Here is a 19319-nt window from a genome sequence, read left to right on the forward strand (position 1 = left end):
GCGAACGGTTCCACGCGAACTTCGGTGGTTCGCGTTCGCGTCCCGCTGGCGAACCTTTGCGGAAGTTCGGTTCGCCCCATAATGCACCTTGAGGGTCAACTTTGACCCTCTACATCACAGTCAGCAGGCCCAGTGTAGCCAATTAGGCTACACTAGCCCCTGGAGCCCCACCCCCCCTTATATAAGGCAGGCAGCGGCGGCCATTACGGTCACTCGTGTGCTGCCTGCGTTAGTGAGAGTAGGGCGAGCTGCTGCAGACTGTCTCTCAGGGAAAGATTAGTTAGGCTTAACTTGTTCCTGGCTGGCTGCATACCTGTTCTGTGAACCCACCACTGCATACCTGTACTGTGAACCCACCACTGCATACCTGTTCAGTGAACCTGCCACTGCATACCTGTTCTGTGAACCCATCACTGCATACCTGTTCAGTGAACCTGCCACTGCATACCTGTGCTGTGAACCCACCACTGCATACCTGTTCTGTGAACCCACCACTGCATACCTGTGCTGTGAACCCATCACTGCATACCTGTTCAGTGAACCTGCCACTGCATACCTGTGCTGTGAACCCATCACTGCATACCTGTTCAGTGAACCTGCCACTGCATACCTGTGCTGTGAACCCACCACTGCATACCTGTTCAGTGAACCCACCACTGCATACCTGTGCTGTGAACCCACCACTGCATACCTGTTCTGTGAACCCACCACTGCATACCTGTTCTGTGAACCCACCACTGCATACCTGTTCAGTGAACCCACCACTGCATACCTGTTGTGTTCAGTGAACCCGCCACTGCATACCTGTTCTGTTCAGTGGACCCGCCACTGTATACCTGTTTAGTGAACCCGCCACTGCATACCTGTTGTGTTCAGTGAACCTGCCACTGCATACCTGTTCTGTGAACCCGCCACTGTATACCTGTTCTGTTCAGTGAACCCGCCACTGTATACCTGTTCAGTGAACCCGCCACTGCATACCTGTTGTGTTCAGTGAACCCGCCACTGTATACCTGTACTGTTCAGTGAACCCGCCACTGCATACCTGTTGTGTTCAGTGAACCCGCCACTGCATACCTGTTGTGTTCAGTGAACCCGCCACTGCATACCTGTTGTGTTCAGTGAACCCGCCACTGCATACCTGTTGTGTTCAGTGAACCTGCCACTGTATACCTGTACTGTTCAGTGAACCCGCCACTGCATACCTGTTCTGTTCAGTGAACCTGCCACTGTATACCTGTACTGTTCAGTGAACCCGCCACTGCATACCTGTTGTGTTCAGTGAACCCACCACTGCATACCTGTTCAGTGAACCCACCACTGCATACCTGTTGTGTTCAGTGAACCCGCCACTGCATACCTGTTGTGTTCAGTGAACCCGCCACTGTATACCTGTTCAGTGAACCCACCACTGCATACCTGTTGTGTTCAGTGAACCTGCCACTGCATACCTGTTCTGTGAACCCGCCACTGTATACCTGTTCTGTTCAGTGAACCCGCCACTGTATACCTGTTCAGTGAACCCGCCACTGCATACCTGTTGTGTTCAGTGAACCCGCCACTGTATACCTGTACTGTTCAGTGAACCCGCCACTGCATACCTGTTCAGTGAACCTGCCACTGCATACCTGTTGTGTTCAGTGAACCCGCCACTGTATACCTGTTCAGTGAACCTGCCACTGTATACCTGTTCTGTGAACCCGCCACTGTACTCCTGTTCAGTGAACCCGCCACTGCCGTCACTACACAAACAGCTGTTTGCGGTGCGTTACACGGTGAGTTTGGTGTGTCAGTGTGAAGCAGTACCTTAATTACACTACCTGATTGATGTATACACATGCAAGATGTTTTAAAGCACTTTAGGCCTGTCATTTAGCATTCAATGTGATTTCTTCCCTTAAAACGCTGCTTTGCGTCAAATCCAGATTTTTCCCCGGGACTTTTGGCATGTATCCCACTCCGCCATGCCCCCCTCCAGGTGTTAGACCCCTTGAAACATCTTTTCCATCAGTTTTGTGGCCAGCATAATTATTTTTTTTTTCAAAGTTCGCATCCCCATTGAAGTCTATTGCGGTTCACGAACTTTAACGCGAACCGAACGTTACGCGAAAGTTCGCGAACCTAAAATCGGAGGTTCGGCCCATCTCTAGTCGGGAGGTAATATAATATAAAAAAAACAAACAAACATGGTTACGGTAGCAGCGGCGGGGGAATGCTCCTCACCACCTCATGGCACCTCACCACCTCATGGCGCCCCAGGCAACCGCCTATACTTGCCTGGTGGGTAAGACGCCCCTGGGCAACAATCATCAAAAAATTGTAATGTGGGAAGCGTTCACCAGAAAAAAAAATGCACCTGTTAAAAAACAAAACAATTCACTTACCTGTCAGAAGTCTCCTCTCCCGGCCTCTGGTGCGCAGATCCCCCGACGAGCCTCCTGCAGCACATCTCCCGCGCTGACAGGCAGAGTGCAGGGCTACGGCAAGATGGCTCCCGAAGCCCTGTACTGGAGACACAAATAGTCTCCAGTGCAGGGCTTCGGCAGCCATCTTGCCGTAGCCCTGCTCTGCCTCCCGGGAGACTGTGGGCTGCAGGGATTCAGGGAATGAACTGGCGCAGCGTCTGTTAGACGCTGCGGCCAGTTGAATACCTGACTGGGGTCTCAGAATCGGGTGGGCAGCAGCGCTCCCCCCGCACACCGCTGGCGGGCCCCAGAGCAGCCCCGGGTCCCCCTGCGGCTGATGGGGTCGCATCCCCGGTAGGTACGCCAGTGAATACAGTACAGGAAGTGGCCATCAGATGGAGTAGTATGTCTGGAATCAGATATACATGCAGTACAGGCAGCGGCCACCAGATGGCGACGTGTGTCTGGAACCAGATATAAATGTAGCACAGGAAGTGGCTACCAGATAGAGTAGTGTCTGAAAAATCACATATACTGTAAATGCAGTACAGAAAGTAGCCACCAGATGGAATAGTATGTCTGGAATCACATAAATGCAGTATAAGAAGCGGCCACCAGATGGAGTGAAAATCACATACATGCAGTTCAGAAGGCGGCCACCAGACGAAGCAGTATGTCTGAAAATCACAGGTGCAGTACAAGAAGCGGCCACCAGATGGAGCAGTATGTCTGGAGTCAGATATACATGCAGTTCAGAAGTGCAGTTCAGAAGGCGGCCACCAGATGGAGCAGTATGTTGGAAATCAAATATACATGCAGTTCAGAAGGCGGCCACCAGATGGAGCAGTATGTCTGGAATCGGATATACATGCAGTTCAGAAGGCGGCCACCAGATGGAGCAGTATGTCTGGAATCAGATATGCATACAGTTCAGAAGGCGGCCACCAGATGGAGCAGTATGTCTGGAATCAGATGTAAATACAGTTCAGAAGGCAGCCACCAGATGGAGCAGTATGTCTGGAATCAGATGTACATGCAGTTCAGAAGGCGGCCACCAGATGGAGCAGTATGTATGGAATCAGATATACATGCAGTACAGAAGGCGGCCACCAGATGGAGCAGTATGTCTGGAATCAGATATACATACAGTTCAGAAGGCGGCCACCAGATGGAGCAGTATGTCTGGAATCAGATATACATACAGTTCAGAAGGCGGCCACCAGATGGAGCAGTATGTATGGAATCGGATATACATGCAGTACAGAAAGCGGCCACCAGATGGAGCAGTATGTCTGGAATCAGATGTACATGCAGTTCAGAAGGCGGCCACCAGATGGAGCAGTATGTATGGAATCGGATATACATGCAGTACAGAAAGCGGCCACCAGATGGAGCAGTATGTCTGGAATCAGATGTACATGCAGTTCAGAAGGCGGCCACCAGATGGAGCAGTATGTCTGGAATCAGATATACATGCAGTACTGAAGGCGGCCACCAGATGGAGCAAGATGTCTGGAATCGGATATACATGCAGTACAGAAGGCGGCCACCAGATGGAGCAGTATGTCTGGAATCAGATGTACATGCAGTTCAGAAGGCGGCCACCAGATGGAGCAGTATGTCTGGAATCGGATATACATGCAGTACAGAAAGCGGCCACCAGATGGAGCAGTATGTCTGGAATCAGATGTACATACAGTTCAGAAGGCGGCCACCAGATGGAGCAGTATGTCTGGAATCAGATGTACATGCAGTTCAGAAGGCGGCCACCAGATGGAGCAGTATGTCTGGAATCAGATATACATGCAGTACAGAAGGCGGCCACCAGATGGAGCAGTATGTCTGGAATCAGATGTACATGCAGTTCAGAAGGCGGCCACCAGATGGAGCAGTATGTCTGGAATCAGATGTACATGCAGTTCAGAAGGCGGCCACCAGATGGAGCAGTATGTCTGGAATCAGATATACATGCAGTACAGAAGGCGGCCACCAGATGGAGTAGTAAGTCTAGAATCAGATATACATGTAGTTCAGAAGGCGGCCACCAGATGGAGCAGTATGTCTGGAATCAGATATACATGCAGTACAGAAGGCGGCCACCAGATGGAGTAGTAAGTCTAGAATCAGATATACATGTAGTTCAGAAGGCGGCCACCAGATGAAACAGTATGTCTAGAATCAGATATACATGCAGTACAGAAGGCGGCCAACAGATGGAGCAATGTGTTTGGAATGAGATTACGTGCAGTAAAAGAGGCCACCAGAGAGAACGCTGTGGGTTGAGCTGAGTTGAGGATAGTTTTGGTTGCTGTCGGCTGCTGTAGTCACTCTGGTTGTTGTGGTGACGGAGGAGCTGGAGCATCACGACACGTGACTGACTGCGGAAGCCGGCGGGAAATACCGGACATCTGACAGGTGAGGTGCACAAGATTTCGCCTCATCATTACCTCATCTCTTGTACTGCTCTGCATACTCCTCCTGTGTGCTGCTTTATATACCCCTCCTGCGCTGCTCTATATACTCCTGTGTGCTGCTGTACATAGTCCTCTTGCACTGCTCTACATATACCTCCTGTGTACTGTACATACCCCTCATGCGCTGCTGGACTTACCCCTCTTGTACAGGTAGTCCTCGGTTAACAAACGATAGGGACTGTAGGTTCGTTCTTAACCTGAATCTGTTCTTAAATCAGAACATTGTGTCATCTCTGTCCCTTGTACCTCCTCTGTGCCTCCAGTGTCCCCCTCTGTGTCACCTCTGACCCCTGTACCTCCTCTGTGCCTCCAGTGTCCCCCTCTGTGTCACCTCTGACCCCTGTACCTCCTCTGTGCCTTCAGTGTCCCCTTCTGTGTCACCTCTGCACTCTGTACCTGCTTATACAAGTTTAAAAGTCATTTTTTCTTTGAATTTTTTTTTAAATCGATTCTCTCAAAAACTACAAGTCCAGTTTGAAATTTTTTTTTACTTGTTCCCATGGAAACACAGAATCCATGCCGTTCGTATCGGTGGTTCGTTCGTAAGTTGGGCGTTCGTAAGTCGGGGACTGCCTGTACTGCTCTACATATCCTTCCTGCGCTACTCTACATACCCCTCCTGTGTGCTCCGTGTACTGCTCTACATACCCCTGCTGCGTGCTCTACATACCCCTGCTGCGTGCTCTACATACCCCTGCTGCGTGCTCTACATACCCCTGCTGCGTGCTCTACATACCCCTGCTGCGTGCTCTACATACCCCTGCTGCGTGCTCTACATACCCCTGCTGCGGGCTCTACATACCCCTGCTGCGGGCTCTACATACCCCTGCTGTGTGCTCTACATCAGGGGTCCCCAACCACCAGTCCGCGGCCCACTGCTGGTCCGTGGGATGTTTGCAGTTAGGCCGCGGGGCTGTCCTCTTGAAACCCCCGCCCCCTCGCGGCCTCCACTGCTGTTACCTTGGCCGGCGACCGCTTCCTGTATATTCCCTTCTCCTGCCCATAACTGATTCACAGCAGCGCGCCCCGCAGCTGCTGTGATGAGGCAGAAGCAGGAGAGAGAGAGAGAGAGAGAGAGAGAGAGAGAGAGGTTCCCATAGTAACGGCGATACATATCGCCGCTACAGGAAGCCACACTCTCTCCTACTTCTGCCTCATCACAGCAGCAGCGGGGCGCGCTGCTGTGAATCAGTTATGGGCAGGAGAAGGGAATATACAGGAAGCGGTCGCCGGCCAAGGTAACAGCACGCGGGGGGGGGGGGGGGGGGGCATACTGGGCACTATGCTAGCGTTACTGGGCACTATACTGGCCATACTGGGGCACTATACTGGGGCACTATACTGGCCATACTGGGGCACTATACTGGCCATACTGGGGCACTATACTGGCCATACTGGGGCACTATACTAGCTATACTGGGGCACTATACTAGCTATACTGGGGCACTACTTAGCCATACTGGGCACTATACTGGCCAGTGGCCACTATACTAGCTATACTGGGGCGCTATACTGGGCACTATACTAGCCATACTGGGGCACTATACTAGCCATACTGGGCACTATACTAGCCATACTGGGGCACTATACTAGCCATACTGGGGCACTATACTAGCCATACTGGGGACAATAAGAGGCCTCTCACGCAATACAGCGCATAGGTAGGGCGCAATCATTTTCCTGTGCACTTGCACTTTACAATTGTACCAACAGTAAAAGTTGCATTGAATGGGGTTGAATGGCATCAGTTGAACTTTACGTTACCGCGCCGCGTCCGTGGGGTTGAATGGCATTATGGCAGAAATGCCACATGCAGAAGATGGCATTGGCTGCACTTTACGTTACTGCGCTGGTGTCCTTTGGGTTGGAGGTTGCACGCAGGGCTGTGGAGTCGGAGTTGGAGTCGGAGTCTGGGCACTTTTGGGCACCCGGAGTTGAAGTCGGAGTCGTGTTTTCAGAAACTGAGGAGTCGGGAGTTGGAGTCGCATGAGTTTTGTACAAAATCCACAGCCCTGTTAAGTATTAGACTAAGGAGTCGGAGTCGAGGAGTCGGAGTCTGAGCAATTTTGGGTACCCGGAGTCGGAGTTGGAGTCGGAGTCGTGGTTTCAAAAACTGAGGAGTTGGAAGATTTTTGTACCGACTCCACAGCCCTGGTTGCACGTGGCTCAATAATCAGGTGGAAACGCATGCAGTGTGACAGCGGCCGCATACTTCCTGTTGCTTTCTATTTCAATTGGCTTGGCACTGCTATTGGCAGGAGGAAGTGGGCTCAGACCCGCAAAACGCATTGCCTGTGCTACAAATAAAGTCTTTTGTCCTTACAAAGATTTGTCGTCATTGAGGTAAGCAACCTCAAACCTTTATCGGTTTTAAATTGCGTTTAAAAGTTTTTATATACCACCAGGGCGCATCTTTAAACCATTTAGTGCATACTTAACCCCCATACGGCACCCGTGTGAGGGGTGGAAGCAGAACACACGTGGTTTACACCACGGTGGACTTATTTTTTCCAAGGAGAGCGACCACATCCAGGTCCTTAGTGACCTCCCCGAGTGGAGTCGGGTTAATTGTCTCCACCTGCTTCCTGTGGTCGGTTGCCCCCCTGCAACCCACACTTGTGAGTAGATCCTTATCTTCTACATTAATAACTTCAACTCAACATACTACACTTGGGCTCCTGTGTCTTTGTTTCCTGTGTCTTTTTCCCAGAAGGGCTATCATTTATAAACGTGTGGTCGGTAAAGATAATTTGTGCGGGAAAACACCGCTGTCAGTGTTTTAGACTTCTGGCTGCTCATTCATAAAAATGTATCCAGTTGCGATAGCAGAGCGGAGATTCCCCGAACTAGGCTGGCGGTAGGCTTGCGGAAACACAGGAAGCTGCGGAGTTGATACATTTCTCCGTGTTCCGCTCTACTGCAGCTGCCTGGGAGGTCTGTGTCTACATTAACTTAACATTATCACCACAGCCAAGGGAGCGGTACTTCCCGACCTCATACCGGTTGCGTAATTCTTTATGAATTAACATTTTGTTACATTTGTTACGAAAATCACCGCACAAGGCAGTGATTTATCTCTCTGCTCGGTAATGTCAGCTTTACGTGCGGAAAGAGCCTTTATGAATGCCGAATTTGCTAAGTGTTCGGTAAAGTCAGCTGTTAAAAGCATTTCCGCATGCGGAAATGCTTTATGAATGATAGCCATAGTGTCCTGACACCAATTACCCACTAATACTTACCAGGGCTGTGGATTTGGTACAAAAATCATCCGACTCCAACTCCTCAGTTTATGAAAACTCTGATTCCAGGTGCCCAAAATTGCCTTGACTCCAACTCTGTCTCCAAAGCACTGGTGGTCATACAGAGATCATTCAGCTATAACTAGCAACATAATGGCAGCTCAGGAAAGCCTTTGTTCTGTGTGTTTAGGTGGAATCCGCAAGCATCTTTAGTGCGTAATCATCACCATGGCGGCAGACGGTGCTGAGCGGGAGGAAGATGGCAGCCCGGAGATAGTATCGAGCGGCAACATCTTGGAATCTTTTGTGGAGAGCAAAGAGACACGAGACCTGATAGTCAACCTGCGGACGTCCTGTATGGAGCCAGTGAGCAGAGAGGTGTGCACACAGAGGTTTATAGGTGAGCAAACCATGCTGGTAATCACTATTCATATGTGTAACACTGTGGGACTTAATGCTGATCCAGCTCTACCGAAGTCCGATGTGAATTGCAGCTGCTACAGTTGGGGGGGGGGGGGGGGGGGTTTGACAGAGGTAATAGATGAGAATCTGTTTTGGGGGTATAACTGGGGCTACAGTTGGGGAGGTGGGGTATTGCTGGAGTGATAGATGATAGATGAGAATCTGTGCTGGGGGGGGAAGGATTAGGGGGTTAATTAGCTGTGGCGAGTGGGGTAATAGATGAGTCAGTTTAGACTGTTCTCGTGAGAGGGACGGTTACTGGGGCAATAGATGACAATCTGTGCTGGAGGAGGGGGTCATTAGCTGTGGTGACTGGGGTAATAGGTGAGAATCTATTCATGGGGTAGAGGTGGCAGGGTATTACTGTGGCAATAGGTGTGTGTGTGTGTGTGTGTGTGTGTGTGTGTGTGTGTGTGTGTGTGTGTGTGTGTGTGTGTGTGTGTGTGTGTGTGTGTGTGTGTGTGTGTGTGTGTGTGTGTGTGTGTGTGTGTGTGTGTGTGTGTGTGTGTGTGTGTGTGTGTGTGTGTGTGTGTGTGTGTGTGTGTGTGTGTGTGTGTGTGTAGTTGTGGTGAGTTGGGTAATAGATGAGAATCTGTTTGGGGGGTGATTGAACTCTGCGCTTGGGGATTAGGCAGGAGTAGGAAATGAGAAGCCTGTATGTTCCTTGTCTCAGTCTCACCATCCTCTCTTCTTTCATTGTAGTTATTATGGATAATTATCAGGAGCAGCCTCACCTTCTGGATTCACATCTAGGTAAGTTATTTTCATAACAATGGACAATGGCGAGAAATTTTGCTGATTTGAATAGCCCTGTGGAGCCAGCCGACACTTTCACATCATAGACTCCTTTTGTGAACCCTTGTGAGCCTGGTAGGGACGCTATATCAGGGTTATGGCTACAGAGTCATGGCTTCAGATTAGGGCCATGGCTACAGCGTCATGGCTTCAGATTAGGGCCATGGCCACAAAGTCATGGCTTCAGATTAGGGCCATGGCCACAGAGTCATGGCTTCAGATTAGGGCCATGGCTACAGAGTCATGGCTTCAGATTAGGGCCATGGCTACAGAGTCATGGCTTCAGATTAGGGCCATGGCTACAGAGTCATGGCTTCAGATTAGGGCCATGGCTACAGATAGAGATGGCCCGAACTGTTTGCGGGCAAATCTCTATGTGCCTGTACTACTTCCGGGTCGCTATGACCCGGAGTAGTGCGGCTGCGCTGGCCCGGCGGTGCGCGTCCTTGAATGCGCGCCTGTTGCCGGGCACTCTCTGCCCATGAGTGTGACGTCACGCACATGCGCAGAAAGTGCCCGGCAACAGCACGATCTAGGACGCGCACTGCCGGGCCAGCGCAGCCGCACTACTCCGGGTCATGGCGACCCGGAAGTAGTACAGGGTGAGGTGTTCGCCGGCGAACGGTTTGACATCTCTAGCTACAGAGTCGTGGATTCAGATCAGGGTCATGGCTACAGATCAGGGCCATGGCTACAGAGTCATGGCTTCAGATCAGGGACATGGCTACAGAGTCATGGCTTCAGATCAGGGCCATGGCTACAGAGTCATGGCTTCAGATCAGGGCCATGGCTACAGAGTCATGGCTTCAGATCAGGGCCATGGCTACAGAGTCATGGCTTCAGATCAGGGCCATGGCTACAGAGTCATGGCTTCAGATCAGGGCCATGGCTACAGAGTCATGGCTTCAGATCAGGGCCATGGCTACAGAGTCATGGCTTCAGATCAGGGCCATGGCTACAGAGTCATGGCTTCAGATCAGGGCCATGGCTACAGAGTCATGGCTTCAGATCAGGGCCATGGCTACAGAGTCATGGCTTCAGATCAGGGCCATGGCTACAGAGTCATGGCTTCAGATCAGGGCCATGGCTACAGAGTCATGGCTTCAGATCAGGGCCATGGCTACAGAGTCATGGCTTCAGATCAGGGCCATGGCTACAGAGTCATGGCTTCAGATCAGGGCCATGGCTACAGAGTCATGGCTTCAGATCAGGGCCATGGCTACAGAGTCATGGCTTCAGATCAGGGCCATGGCTACAGAGTCATGGCTTCAGATCAGGGCCATGGCTACAGAGTCATGGCTTCAGATCAGGGCCATGGCTACAGAGTCATGGCTTCAGATCAGGGCCATGGCTACAGAGTCATGGCTTCAGATCAGGGCCATGGCTACAGAGTCATGGCTTCAGATCAGGGCCATGGCTACAGAGTCATGGCTTCAGATCAGGGCCATGGCTACAGAGTCATGGCTTCAGATCAGGGCCATGGCTACAGAGTCATGGCTTCAGATCAGGGCCATGGCTACAGAGTCATGGCTTCAGATCAGGGCCATGGCTACAGAGTCATGGCTTCAGATCAGGGCCATGGCTACAGAGTCATGGCTTCAGATCAGGGCCATGGCTACAGAGTCATGGCTTCAGATCAGGGCCATGGCTACAGAGTCATGGCTTCAGATCAGGGCCATGGCTACAGAGTCATGGCTTCAGATCAGGGCCATGGCTACAGAGTCATGGCTTCAGATCAGGGCCATGGCTACAGGGCCATGGCTACAGAGTCATGGCTACAGAGTTATGGCTTCAGATCAGGGCCATGGCTACAGAGTCATGGCTTCAGATCAGGGCCATGGCTACAGTCATGGCTTCAAGTCAGGGCCATGGCTACAGAGTCATGGCTACAGAGTTATGGCTTCAGGTCAGGGCCATGGCTACAGAGTCATGGCTTCAGGTCAGGGCCATGGCTACAGAGTCATGGCTTCAGGTCAGGGCCATGGCTACAGAGTCATGGCTTCAGGTCAGGGCCATGGCTACAGAGTCATGGCTTCAGGTCAGGGCCATGGCTACAGAGTCATGGCTTCAGGTCAGGGCCATGGCTACAGAGTCATGGCTTCAGGTCAGGGCCATGGCTACAGAGTCATGGCTTCAGGTCAGGGCCATGGCTACAGAGTCATGGCTTCAGGTCAGGGCCATGGCTACAGAGTCATGGCTTCAGGTCAGGGCCATGGCTACAGAGTCATGGCTTCAGGTCAGGGCCATGGCTACAGAGTCATGGCTTCAGGTCAGGGCCATGGCTACAGAGTCATGGCTTCAGGTCAGGGCCATGGCTACAGAGTCATGGCTTCAGGTCAGGGCCATGGCTACAGAGTCATGGCTTCAGGTCAGGGCCATGGCTACAGAGTCATGGCTTCAGGTCAGGGCCATGGCTACAGAGTCATGGCTTCAGGTCAGGGCCATGGCTACAGAGTCATGGCTTCAGGTCATGGCCATGGCTACAGAGTCATGGCTTCAGGTCATGGCCATGGCTACAGAGTCATGGCTTCAGATCATGGCCATGGCTACAGAGTCATGGCTTCAGATCATGGCCATGGCTTCAGGTCAGGGCCATGGCTACAGAGTCCTGGCTTCAGGTCAGAGCCATGGCTACAGAGTCATGTCTTCAGGTCAGGGCCATGGCTACAGAGTCATGGCTTCAGGTCAGGGCCATGGCTACAGAGTCATGGCTTCAGGTCAGGGGCATGGCTACAGAGTCATGGCTTCAGTTCATGGCCATGGCTTCAGAGTCATGGCTTCAGATCATGGCCATGGCTTCAGAGTCATGGCTTCAGATCATGGCCATGGCTACAGAGTCATGGCTTCAGATCATGGCCATGGCTACAGAGTCATGGCTTCAGATCATGGCCATGGCTACAGAGTCATGGCTTCAGATCATGGCCATGGCTACAGAGTCATGGCTTCAGATCATGGCCATGGCTACAGAGTCATGGCTTCAGATCATGGCCATGGCTACAGAGTCATGGCTTCAGATCATGGCCATGGCTACAGAGTCATGGCTTCAGATCATGGCCATGGCTACAGAGTCATGGCTTCAGATCATGGCCATGGCTTCAGGTCAGAGCCATGGCTACAGAGTCATGGCTTCAGGTCAGGGGCATGGCTACAGAGTCATGGCTTCAGGTCAGGGCCATGGCTACAGAGTCATGGCTTCAGGTCAGGGCCATGGCTACAGAGTCATGGCTTCAGGTCAGGGCCATGGCTACAGAGTCATGGCTTCAGGTCAGGGCCATGGCTACAGAGTCATGGCTTCAGGTCAGGGCCATGGCTACAGAGTCATGGCTTCAGGTCAGGGCCATGGCTACAGAGTCATGGCTTCAGGTCAGGGCCATGGCTACAGAGTCATGGCTTCAGGTCAGAGCCATGGCTACAGGTCAGGGCCATGGCTACAGAGTCATGGCTTCAGATCATGGCCATGGCTACAGAGTCATGGCTTCAGATCATAGCCATGGCTTCAGAGTCATGGCTTCAGAGTCATGGCTTCAGATCATGGCCATGGCTACAGAGTCATGGCTTCAGATCATGGCCATGGCTACAGAGTCATGGCTTCAGATCATGGCCATGGCTACAGAGTCATGGCTTTAGATCAGGGCCATGGCTACAGAGTCGTGGCTTCAGATCAGGGCCATGGCTACAGAGTCGTGGCTTCAGATCAGGGCCATGGCTACAGAGTCGTGGCTTCAGATCAGGGCCATGGCTACAGAGTCGTGGCTTCAGATCAGGGCCATGGCTACAGAGTCGTGGCTTCAGATCAGGGCCATGGCTACAGAGTCGTGGCTTCAGATCAGGGCCATGGCTACAGAGTCGTGGCTTCAGATCAGGGCCATGGCTACAGAGTCGTGGCTGCAGATCAGGGCCATGGCTACAGAGTCGTGGCTGCAGATCAGGGCCATGGCTACAGAGTCGTGGCTGCAGATCAGGGCCATGGCTACAGAGTCGTGGCTGCAGATCAGGGCCATGGCTACAGAGTCGTGGCTGCAGATCAGGGCCATGGCTACAGAGTCGTGGCTGCAGATCAGGGCCATGGCTACAGAGTCGTGGCTGCAGATCAGGGCCATGGCTACAGAGTCGTGGCTGCAGATCAGGGCCATGGCTACAGAGTCGTGGCTGCAGATCAGGGTCATGGTGTCAGTCATTGGTTCAGGTTGAGGGCTTGGCTACAGATTCATGGGTACAGAATAAGGTTCAGGGCCCCAGTTAGTGGCTCAGATCAGTCATGCCATCAAGAATCGTGGGTTCAAAACAGTCATAGCTACAGTGGCATGGGTTCAGATCAGGGTTGTGGCTCCAGAGTCAAGGGTTCAGAGCAGGGTCATGGCATCAGTCATGGGTTCAGATCAGGTTCATGATGGCAGTCATGGGTTCATATCAGGTTCATGATGGCACTTATTGGTTCAGAACAGGGGCATGGTTACCGAGTCATGGGTTCAGATCAAGATCATGGTGTCAGTCAGTCATTGGTTCAGATCAGGGCCATTGCATCAGTCATGGGTTCAGATCTTGGTTATGGCTTTTGAATTTAAAACCAATTTCTGACTCTGATGCCTATTATAATTTGTATGTAATCAAAAGTAAACCAATTCAGGTATAACGTGTTTATTATTACTAATTCGTTTTTATATAGCTCCGACACCTTACACATAGCTGTACACAGTATATTGTCTTGTCCCTTAAAGGGAACCTAAACTGAGAGGGATATGGATGTTTCCTTTTAAACAATACCAGTTGCCTGGCAGTCCTGCTGATCTCTTTAGCTGCAGTAGAGGCTGAATCACAGACCTGAAACAAGCATCCAGCTAATCCAGTCTGACTTCAGTCAGAGCACCTGATCTGCATGCTTGTTCAGGGGCTGTGGCTGATAGTATTAGAGACACAGGATCAGCAGGAAAGTCAGGCAACTGGTATTATTTTAAAAGGAAAAATCCATCCTTCTCAGTTTAGGTTCCCTTTAAAGAGGAATGCTAACCAAGGAATGAACTCCATTCCAGTCATTAGCTGATATTCCCTTTCCCACAATAAACCTTTACTTTTTCTCTAATAGATCATCAGGGGGGCTGATATTGTGGTTAAACCCGTCCTACAGTGTGATGTCATGGCCAAGGTCCTGACAGTTTGCTGTCTGTGAACCTGGTTGCATTGTGGGAAATAATGGCTTTTTCCAACTGCCAAGCAAGCAGCATCTCCCTCTGTGCATAGAATGCGCAGTAATGAACATTTCGTACAGATCACCTAGGAGAACTAAAGATGTCATCACCAATGATACATTTCAGAATGTTAATAAGGGAGAGGAAAGATTTTACAATAGGCAAACATTGACTAAATGCAGTAACCCCCCCCCCCCCCCCCCCCGTTGTCCAGAACTCGGTTAACCAGAAGTCTCATGTAACCTGAAACAAAATCCTGGCCTTGTAGAATGCTTAAGTCTACTATTACACTTCTTTATGCAGTAATAGACCTCTGTTACATTAAAGAGGAACTCCAGTGAAAATAATGTAATAAAAAAGTGCTTCATTTTTACAATAATTATGTATACATGATTTAGTCAGTTTTACCCATTGTAAAATCTTTCCTCTCCCTGATTAACATTCTGACATTTTTTTTTACTGCTGGCAGGTGATGTAGATGCTGTTTGCTTTTTTTGGCAGTTGGAAACAGCTGTAAACAGCTATTTCCCACAATGCAACAAGGTTCACAGACAGGAAACTGCCAGGACCATGTTCTCAGAATTTCCTGTGGGAGGGGTTTCACCACAATATCAGTCATACAGCGCCCCCTGATGATCCATTTGTGAAAAGGAATAGATTTCTCATGTAAAAGGGGGTATCAGCTACTGATTGAGATTGAAATTCAATTCTTGGTCACGGTTTCTCTTTAAAGTGGATCCGAGATAAACTTTTCCACATTGCATAGTTGTGTTCCTTTCATATAGTTTATAGGGCATTCCTCAAGCCAAATACTTTTTTTGTTTTGTTTTAATACTCAAATTCTCTATAAACTAAACAAGCATCACCCACAGCTCCTTTTGTGCCTTGGCACTCTTAGAGCAATGTAGCAAGGGCTTATGGGAGCTCGGTCTGGGCAGGAGGAGGAGGTGTTACTAGCCATAGATTTCAGAGGCAGAGGGGAGGAGGGAGGAGGAGAGGGGGTTGAGCTGAGGGCTGGAGATGCTGTCAGTTTGCCTGTGTAATGTGACAAGCAGAACATGGCTGCTGTCATTGTAACACAGGAAGAAATAATCATATACAGTTGAAGCTGTATGTAGCTAGATTTGCTGTGGAAACTATCTAGATTTTAGATAATATATGTAGACAAGTTACTTGTTATAGTTTGTTTTTTTTTACCTCGGATCCGCTTTAAGTTAAGCCTTTGTCCTAATTTATTTTTAATTACTGTGTTTCATCATTTATACAGATGTTATGGTTAGTATACAGAGTGGGGTTCTATTTTTTTTTTTTTTAACTAGGCCTATTTTTAACATTGACTCTCAAGCTACCAGAAGTTACACGTATCTGACATCAGCCAATCCCCATTGGTGCCTGATAATACGGGTTTTACTGTAATATATAAATTACAGTATTCTTGTAAACCAGTGTTTCTCAAACCTGTCCTTGTGACTCCCCAGCGGTGCATGTTTTGCAGCGACCTCACTTATGCACAGGTGCAGTAGTTAGTGTCTCAGCTAGGTGGATTCCATGTAGCTGAGACACTAATTACCCCACCTGTGCATAGCTGAGGCTGCCTGTAAACCATGCACTGCTGGGGAGTCAGGACAGGTTTGAGAAACACTGCTGTAAACAATATGCAATTGTATTCATTTCTCTACAGTTCCTCTTTAACTGTCCCTCAGAGGGGCTCACAATTGAATCCCTACCATAGTCGTATGTCTATCGTGTAGTGCGTATCAGCCTATTAACTTATCTGTGTGTTTTTGGTGTGTGGGAGAAAACTGGAGTGCATGGAGGAAAGCCACGCAGACACAGGGAAAACATACAAACTCTGTTCTTTGTTATGTTACTGAATGTTAGGGATGGCCAATAAGATAGAAATAAGTCATAGATGCAGAATTATGCAAACTTTTGGTTAGTGTTTTTTCAAGTTACATACATTTGCATAATTTCAGTATTTGCATCTCATTAATCACTGTCCCATCTATAGCCAGTATTCACACTGGCAGGGATGACACGCCTTGCTTGGTAAGAAATGTATATTTTCCATTTATTTCCTGTATGGATGTGTAATTGAGGGAGGTTGGAAGTGCTGTGGATAAAGAAATCTAAGTTGGATGTTTAGTGTGTCCGAAGCCCTGCATAGCAGTGTGCTGATAGGTGCATTACTCATGTTTTACCACTAGGAGGCTCCAGAGCTCTCCTCTGTCCTTGCTCAGTGCAGTGATAATAGTCCTGCTTTGTCTTGCAGAGTGGATGTTGGAGTTACTGCTGGAAATTATACAGGATAAATCCTCCTCGCCTGATCTCTTCCACCTGGCCTTCAAATTCCTCTATATCATTTCTAAGGTGAGTCAGACGAGCTCTGGCCTGGGACATCTCTCTGAAGGCCGGTGACACTGATATAGACAGGAGAGTGTTGTACCGTGTCAGCCATCAGTAAAGGCAAGAAGTTCTGAATCAGGATGATACCATTTATGGGCTGACTATGAAGATAAAGCGTAAGCTATTGGCTGATTGGCCTTCTTCAGACCTATTACAGCAACAGCGTCTGAAGAAGGATCATTAGCTAAAAGCTTACTCTTTTCCATTTAAGTTAGCCAATAAATGGGTATACTCCTGATTCAAAACTGATGTACACAGTAGTTGTGTGATTTCTGGTGATGTGTTAAAGTAAACCTGTGAGGGGAAAAAAAGTGCCCCTATGGGATACTTACCTCAGGAGAGGGAAGCCTCTGGATACTAATGAGGCTCCAGCGCTGGCAGCCCCTGAGAATCCGCGTTTGTCGGCAAGCACAGTAGGGACTTCAGTGTGCTGCAATATTTACCAGTCTGCACTCCTGCGTGGTACAAGCTTCCCTCAGGCTCCGGCGGAGATGGCCAAGCCCGATCAGGCCCACTGTACTGCTCAGGCGCGAATATCCTGCACAGTAGAGCGCACCTGATTGGTCTCGGCTATTTCCGCTGGAGCCTGAGGGAAAGCCTTTACTGCGGAGAAGTGTGGATTGGTAAATAATGCCGCTCACTGGTAGGGTGCTGCCAGCGCTTAATCCCCGAGGCTGAAGAGGACGGGGAAGCCTCATTAGGATGCAGAGTCTTCTCCCTCCAGAGGTAAGTATCCCATAGGGGCACTTTTTTCCTTTGTGTTCTTTAAGGTGCACATGCACCACTGGATTTTCCTGCTCGATCGACCTTTCAATCATTTTATCGTATAGGAGAATCAAGGGTACTTATCCGTTAGCCGGGCGCATCCGGCAGGTGGCGCTAATTACTATTCCCCCTCCAGGCCGACATTGATAGTAGGGAAAGATGTAACTCTGGTGGAGTTTTGTCGCCACCTAGAGGATGCGCCCAGCTAACGGATAAGTACCGAATCAAGTATGTCCCATTTTGCTCGATAAATGTAAATTGGCCAATATATGGTCAGATCTACCAATTTACTCGACCCGGCAGGATGGGAAATATCGGTCAATTGCAATGTAATCTGCTATAGTTCACGTGATCTTGCCCTACACAGATTGGATTTTTTTATACACCCCTTCTATGGTGTGCTTTGGCCTCATTTATACGCCCCTCCTGCAATGCACTGGGGCCATTTTATACACCTCTCCTATACAGTGCTGTGACCTTCTATACGCCCCTCTTGCGCCATGCTGGGCTTCTTTTATTCGCCCCTCTTGCGCCATGCTGGGCCCCTTTTATATGCCCCTCTTGCGCCATGCTGGGCCCCTTCTATACGCCCCTCTTGCGCCATGCTGGGCCCCTTTTATATGCCCCTCTTGCGCCATGCTGGGCCCCTTTTATATGCCCCTCTTGCGCCATGCTGGGCCCCTTTTATACGCCCCTCTTGCGCCATGCTGGGCCCCTTTTATACGCCCCTCTTGCGCCATGCTGGGCCCCTTTTATACGCCCCTCTTGCGCCATGCTGGGCTTCTTTTATTCGCCCCTCTTGCGCCATGCTGGGCTTCTTTTATTCGCCCCTCTTGCGCCATGCTGGGCCCCTTTTATACGCCCCTCTTGCGCCATGCTGGGCCCCTTTTATATGCCCCTCCTGCACTGTACTGGGCCCTTTTTATAGGCCTCTCCTGTGCTATACTGGGACCCATTTATACACATCTTCTGCACTGTGCTGGGCCCCTTTTATACATCCCTCCTGCGCTGTGGTGGACCCGTTTTATACATCCCTCCTGCACTGTGCTGGGCCCCTTTTATACATCCCTCCCGCGCTGTGCTGGGCCCTTTTTATACATCCCTCCTGCACTGTGCTGGGCCCCTTTTATACATCCCTCCTGCGCTGTGGTGGACCCGTTTTATACATCCCTCCTGCACTGTGCTGGGCCCCTTTTATACATCCCTCCCGCGCTGTGCTGGGCCCTTTTTATACATCCCTCCTGCGCTGTGCTGGGCCCGGTTTATCAATCTTCAACATTAATGCCACCATTGCTTGTAGCTGAACTCCCCTTCTCAAAGCACAACTGCACTGCGCAGACATCAGGTATGAGCGGCTCCATTCCGCTGAGCAGGCACCAGGTATGAGCGGCTCCATGCCGCTGCGCAGGCACCAGGTATGAGCGGCTCCATGCCGCTGCGCAGGCACCAGGTATGAGCGGCTCCATGCCGCTGCGCAGGCACCAGGTATGAGCGGCTCCATGCCGCTTTGCAGGCACCAGGTATGAGTGGCTCCATGCCGCTGTGCAGGCACAAGGTATGAGTGGCTCCATGCCGCTGCGCAGGCAC

General features: G+C 50.3%; 1 protein-coding gene across 1 annotated transcript in view; it reads left to right on the forward strand.

Annotated features, from left to right (window-relative positions):
* Positions 1-4748: 4748 nt before the first annotated feature.
* LOC137542290 (tubulin-specific chaperone D-like) overlaps positions 4749-19319 on the forward strand; it is a 343085-nt gene continuing 328514 nt past the window's right edge. Inside the window, exons 1-4 of the mRNA XM_068264095.1 lie at positions 4749-4820; positions 8309-8518; positions 9283-9333; positions 16834-16931. Of these exons, the coding sequence (XP_068120196.1) occupies positions 8347-8518; positions 9283-9333; positions 16834-16931 (321 nt within the window). The 5' untranslated portion in view covers positions 4749-4820; positions 8309-8346. The remainder of the gene's footprint in view (positions 4821-8308; positions 8519-9282; positions 9334-16833; positions 16932-19319) is intronic.

This window comes from Hyperolius riggenbachi, chromosome 12 (genome assembly GCF_040937935.1).
Source record: "Hyperolius riggenbachi isolate aHypRig1 chromosome 12, aHypRig1.pri, whole genome shotgun sequence".
Classification (NCBI taxonomy): Eukaryota; Metazoa; Chordata; class Amphibia; order Anura; family Hyperoliidae; genus Hyperolius; species Hyperolius riggenbachi.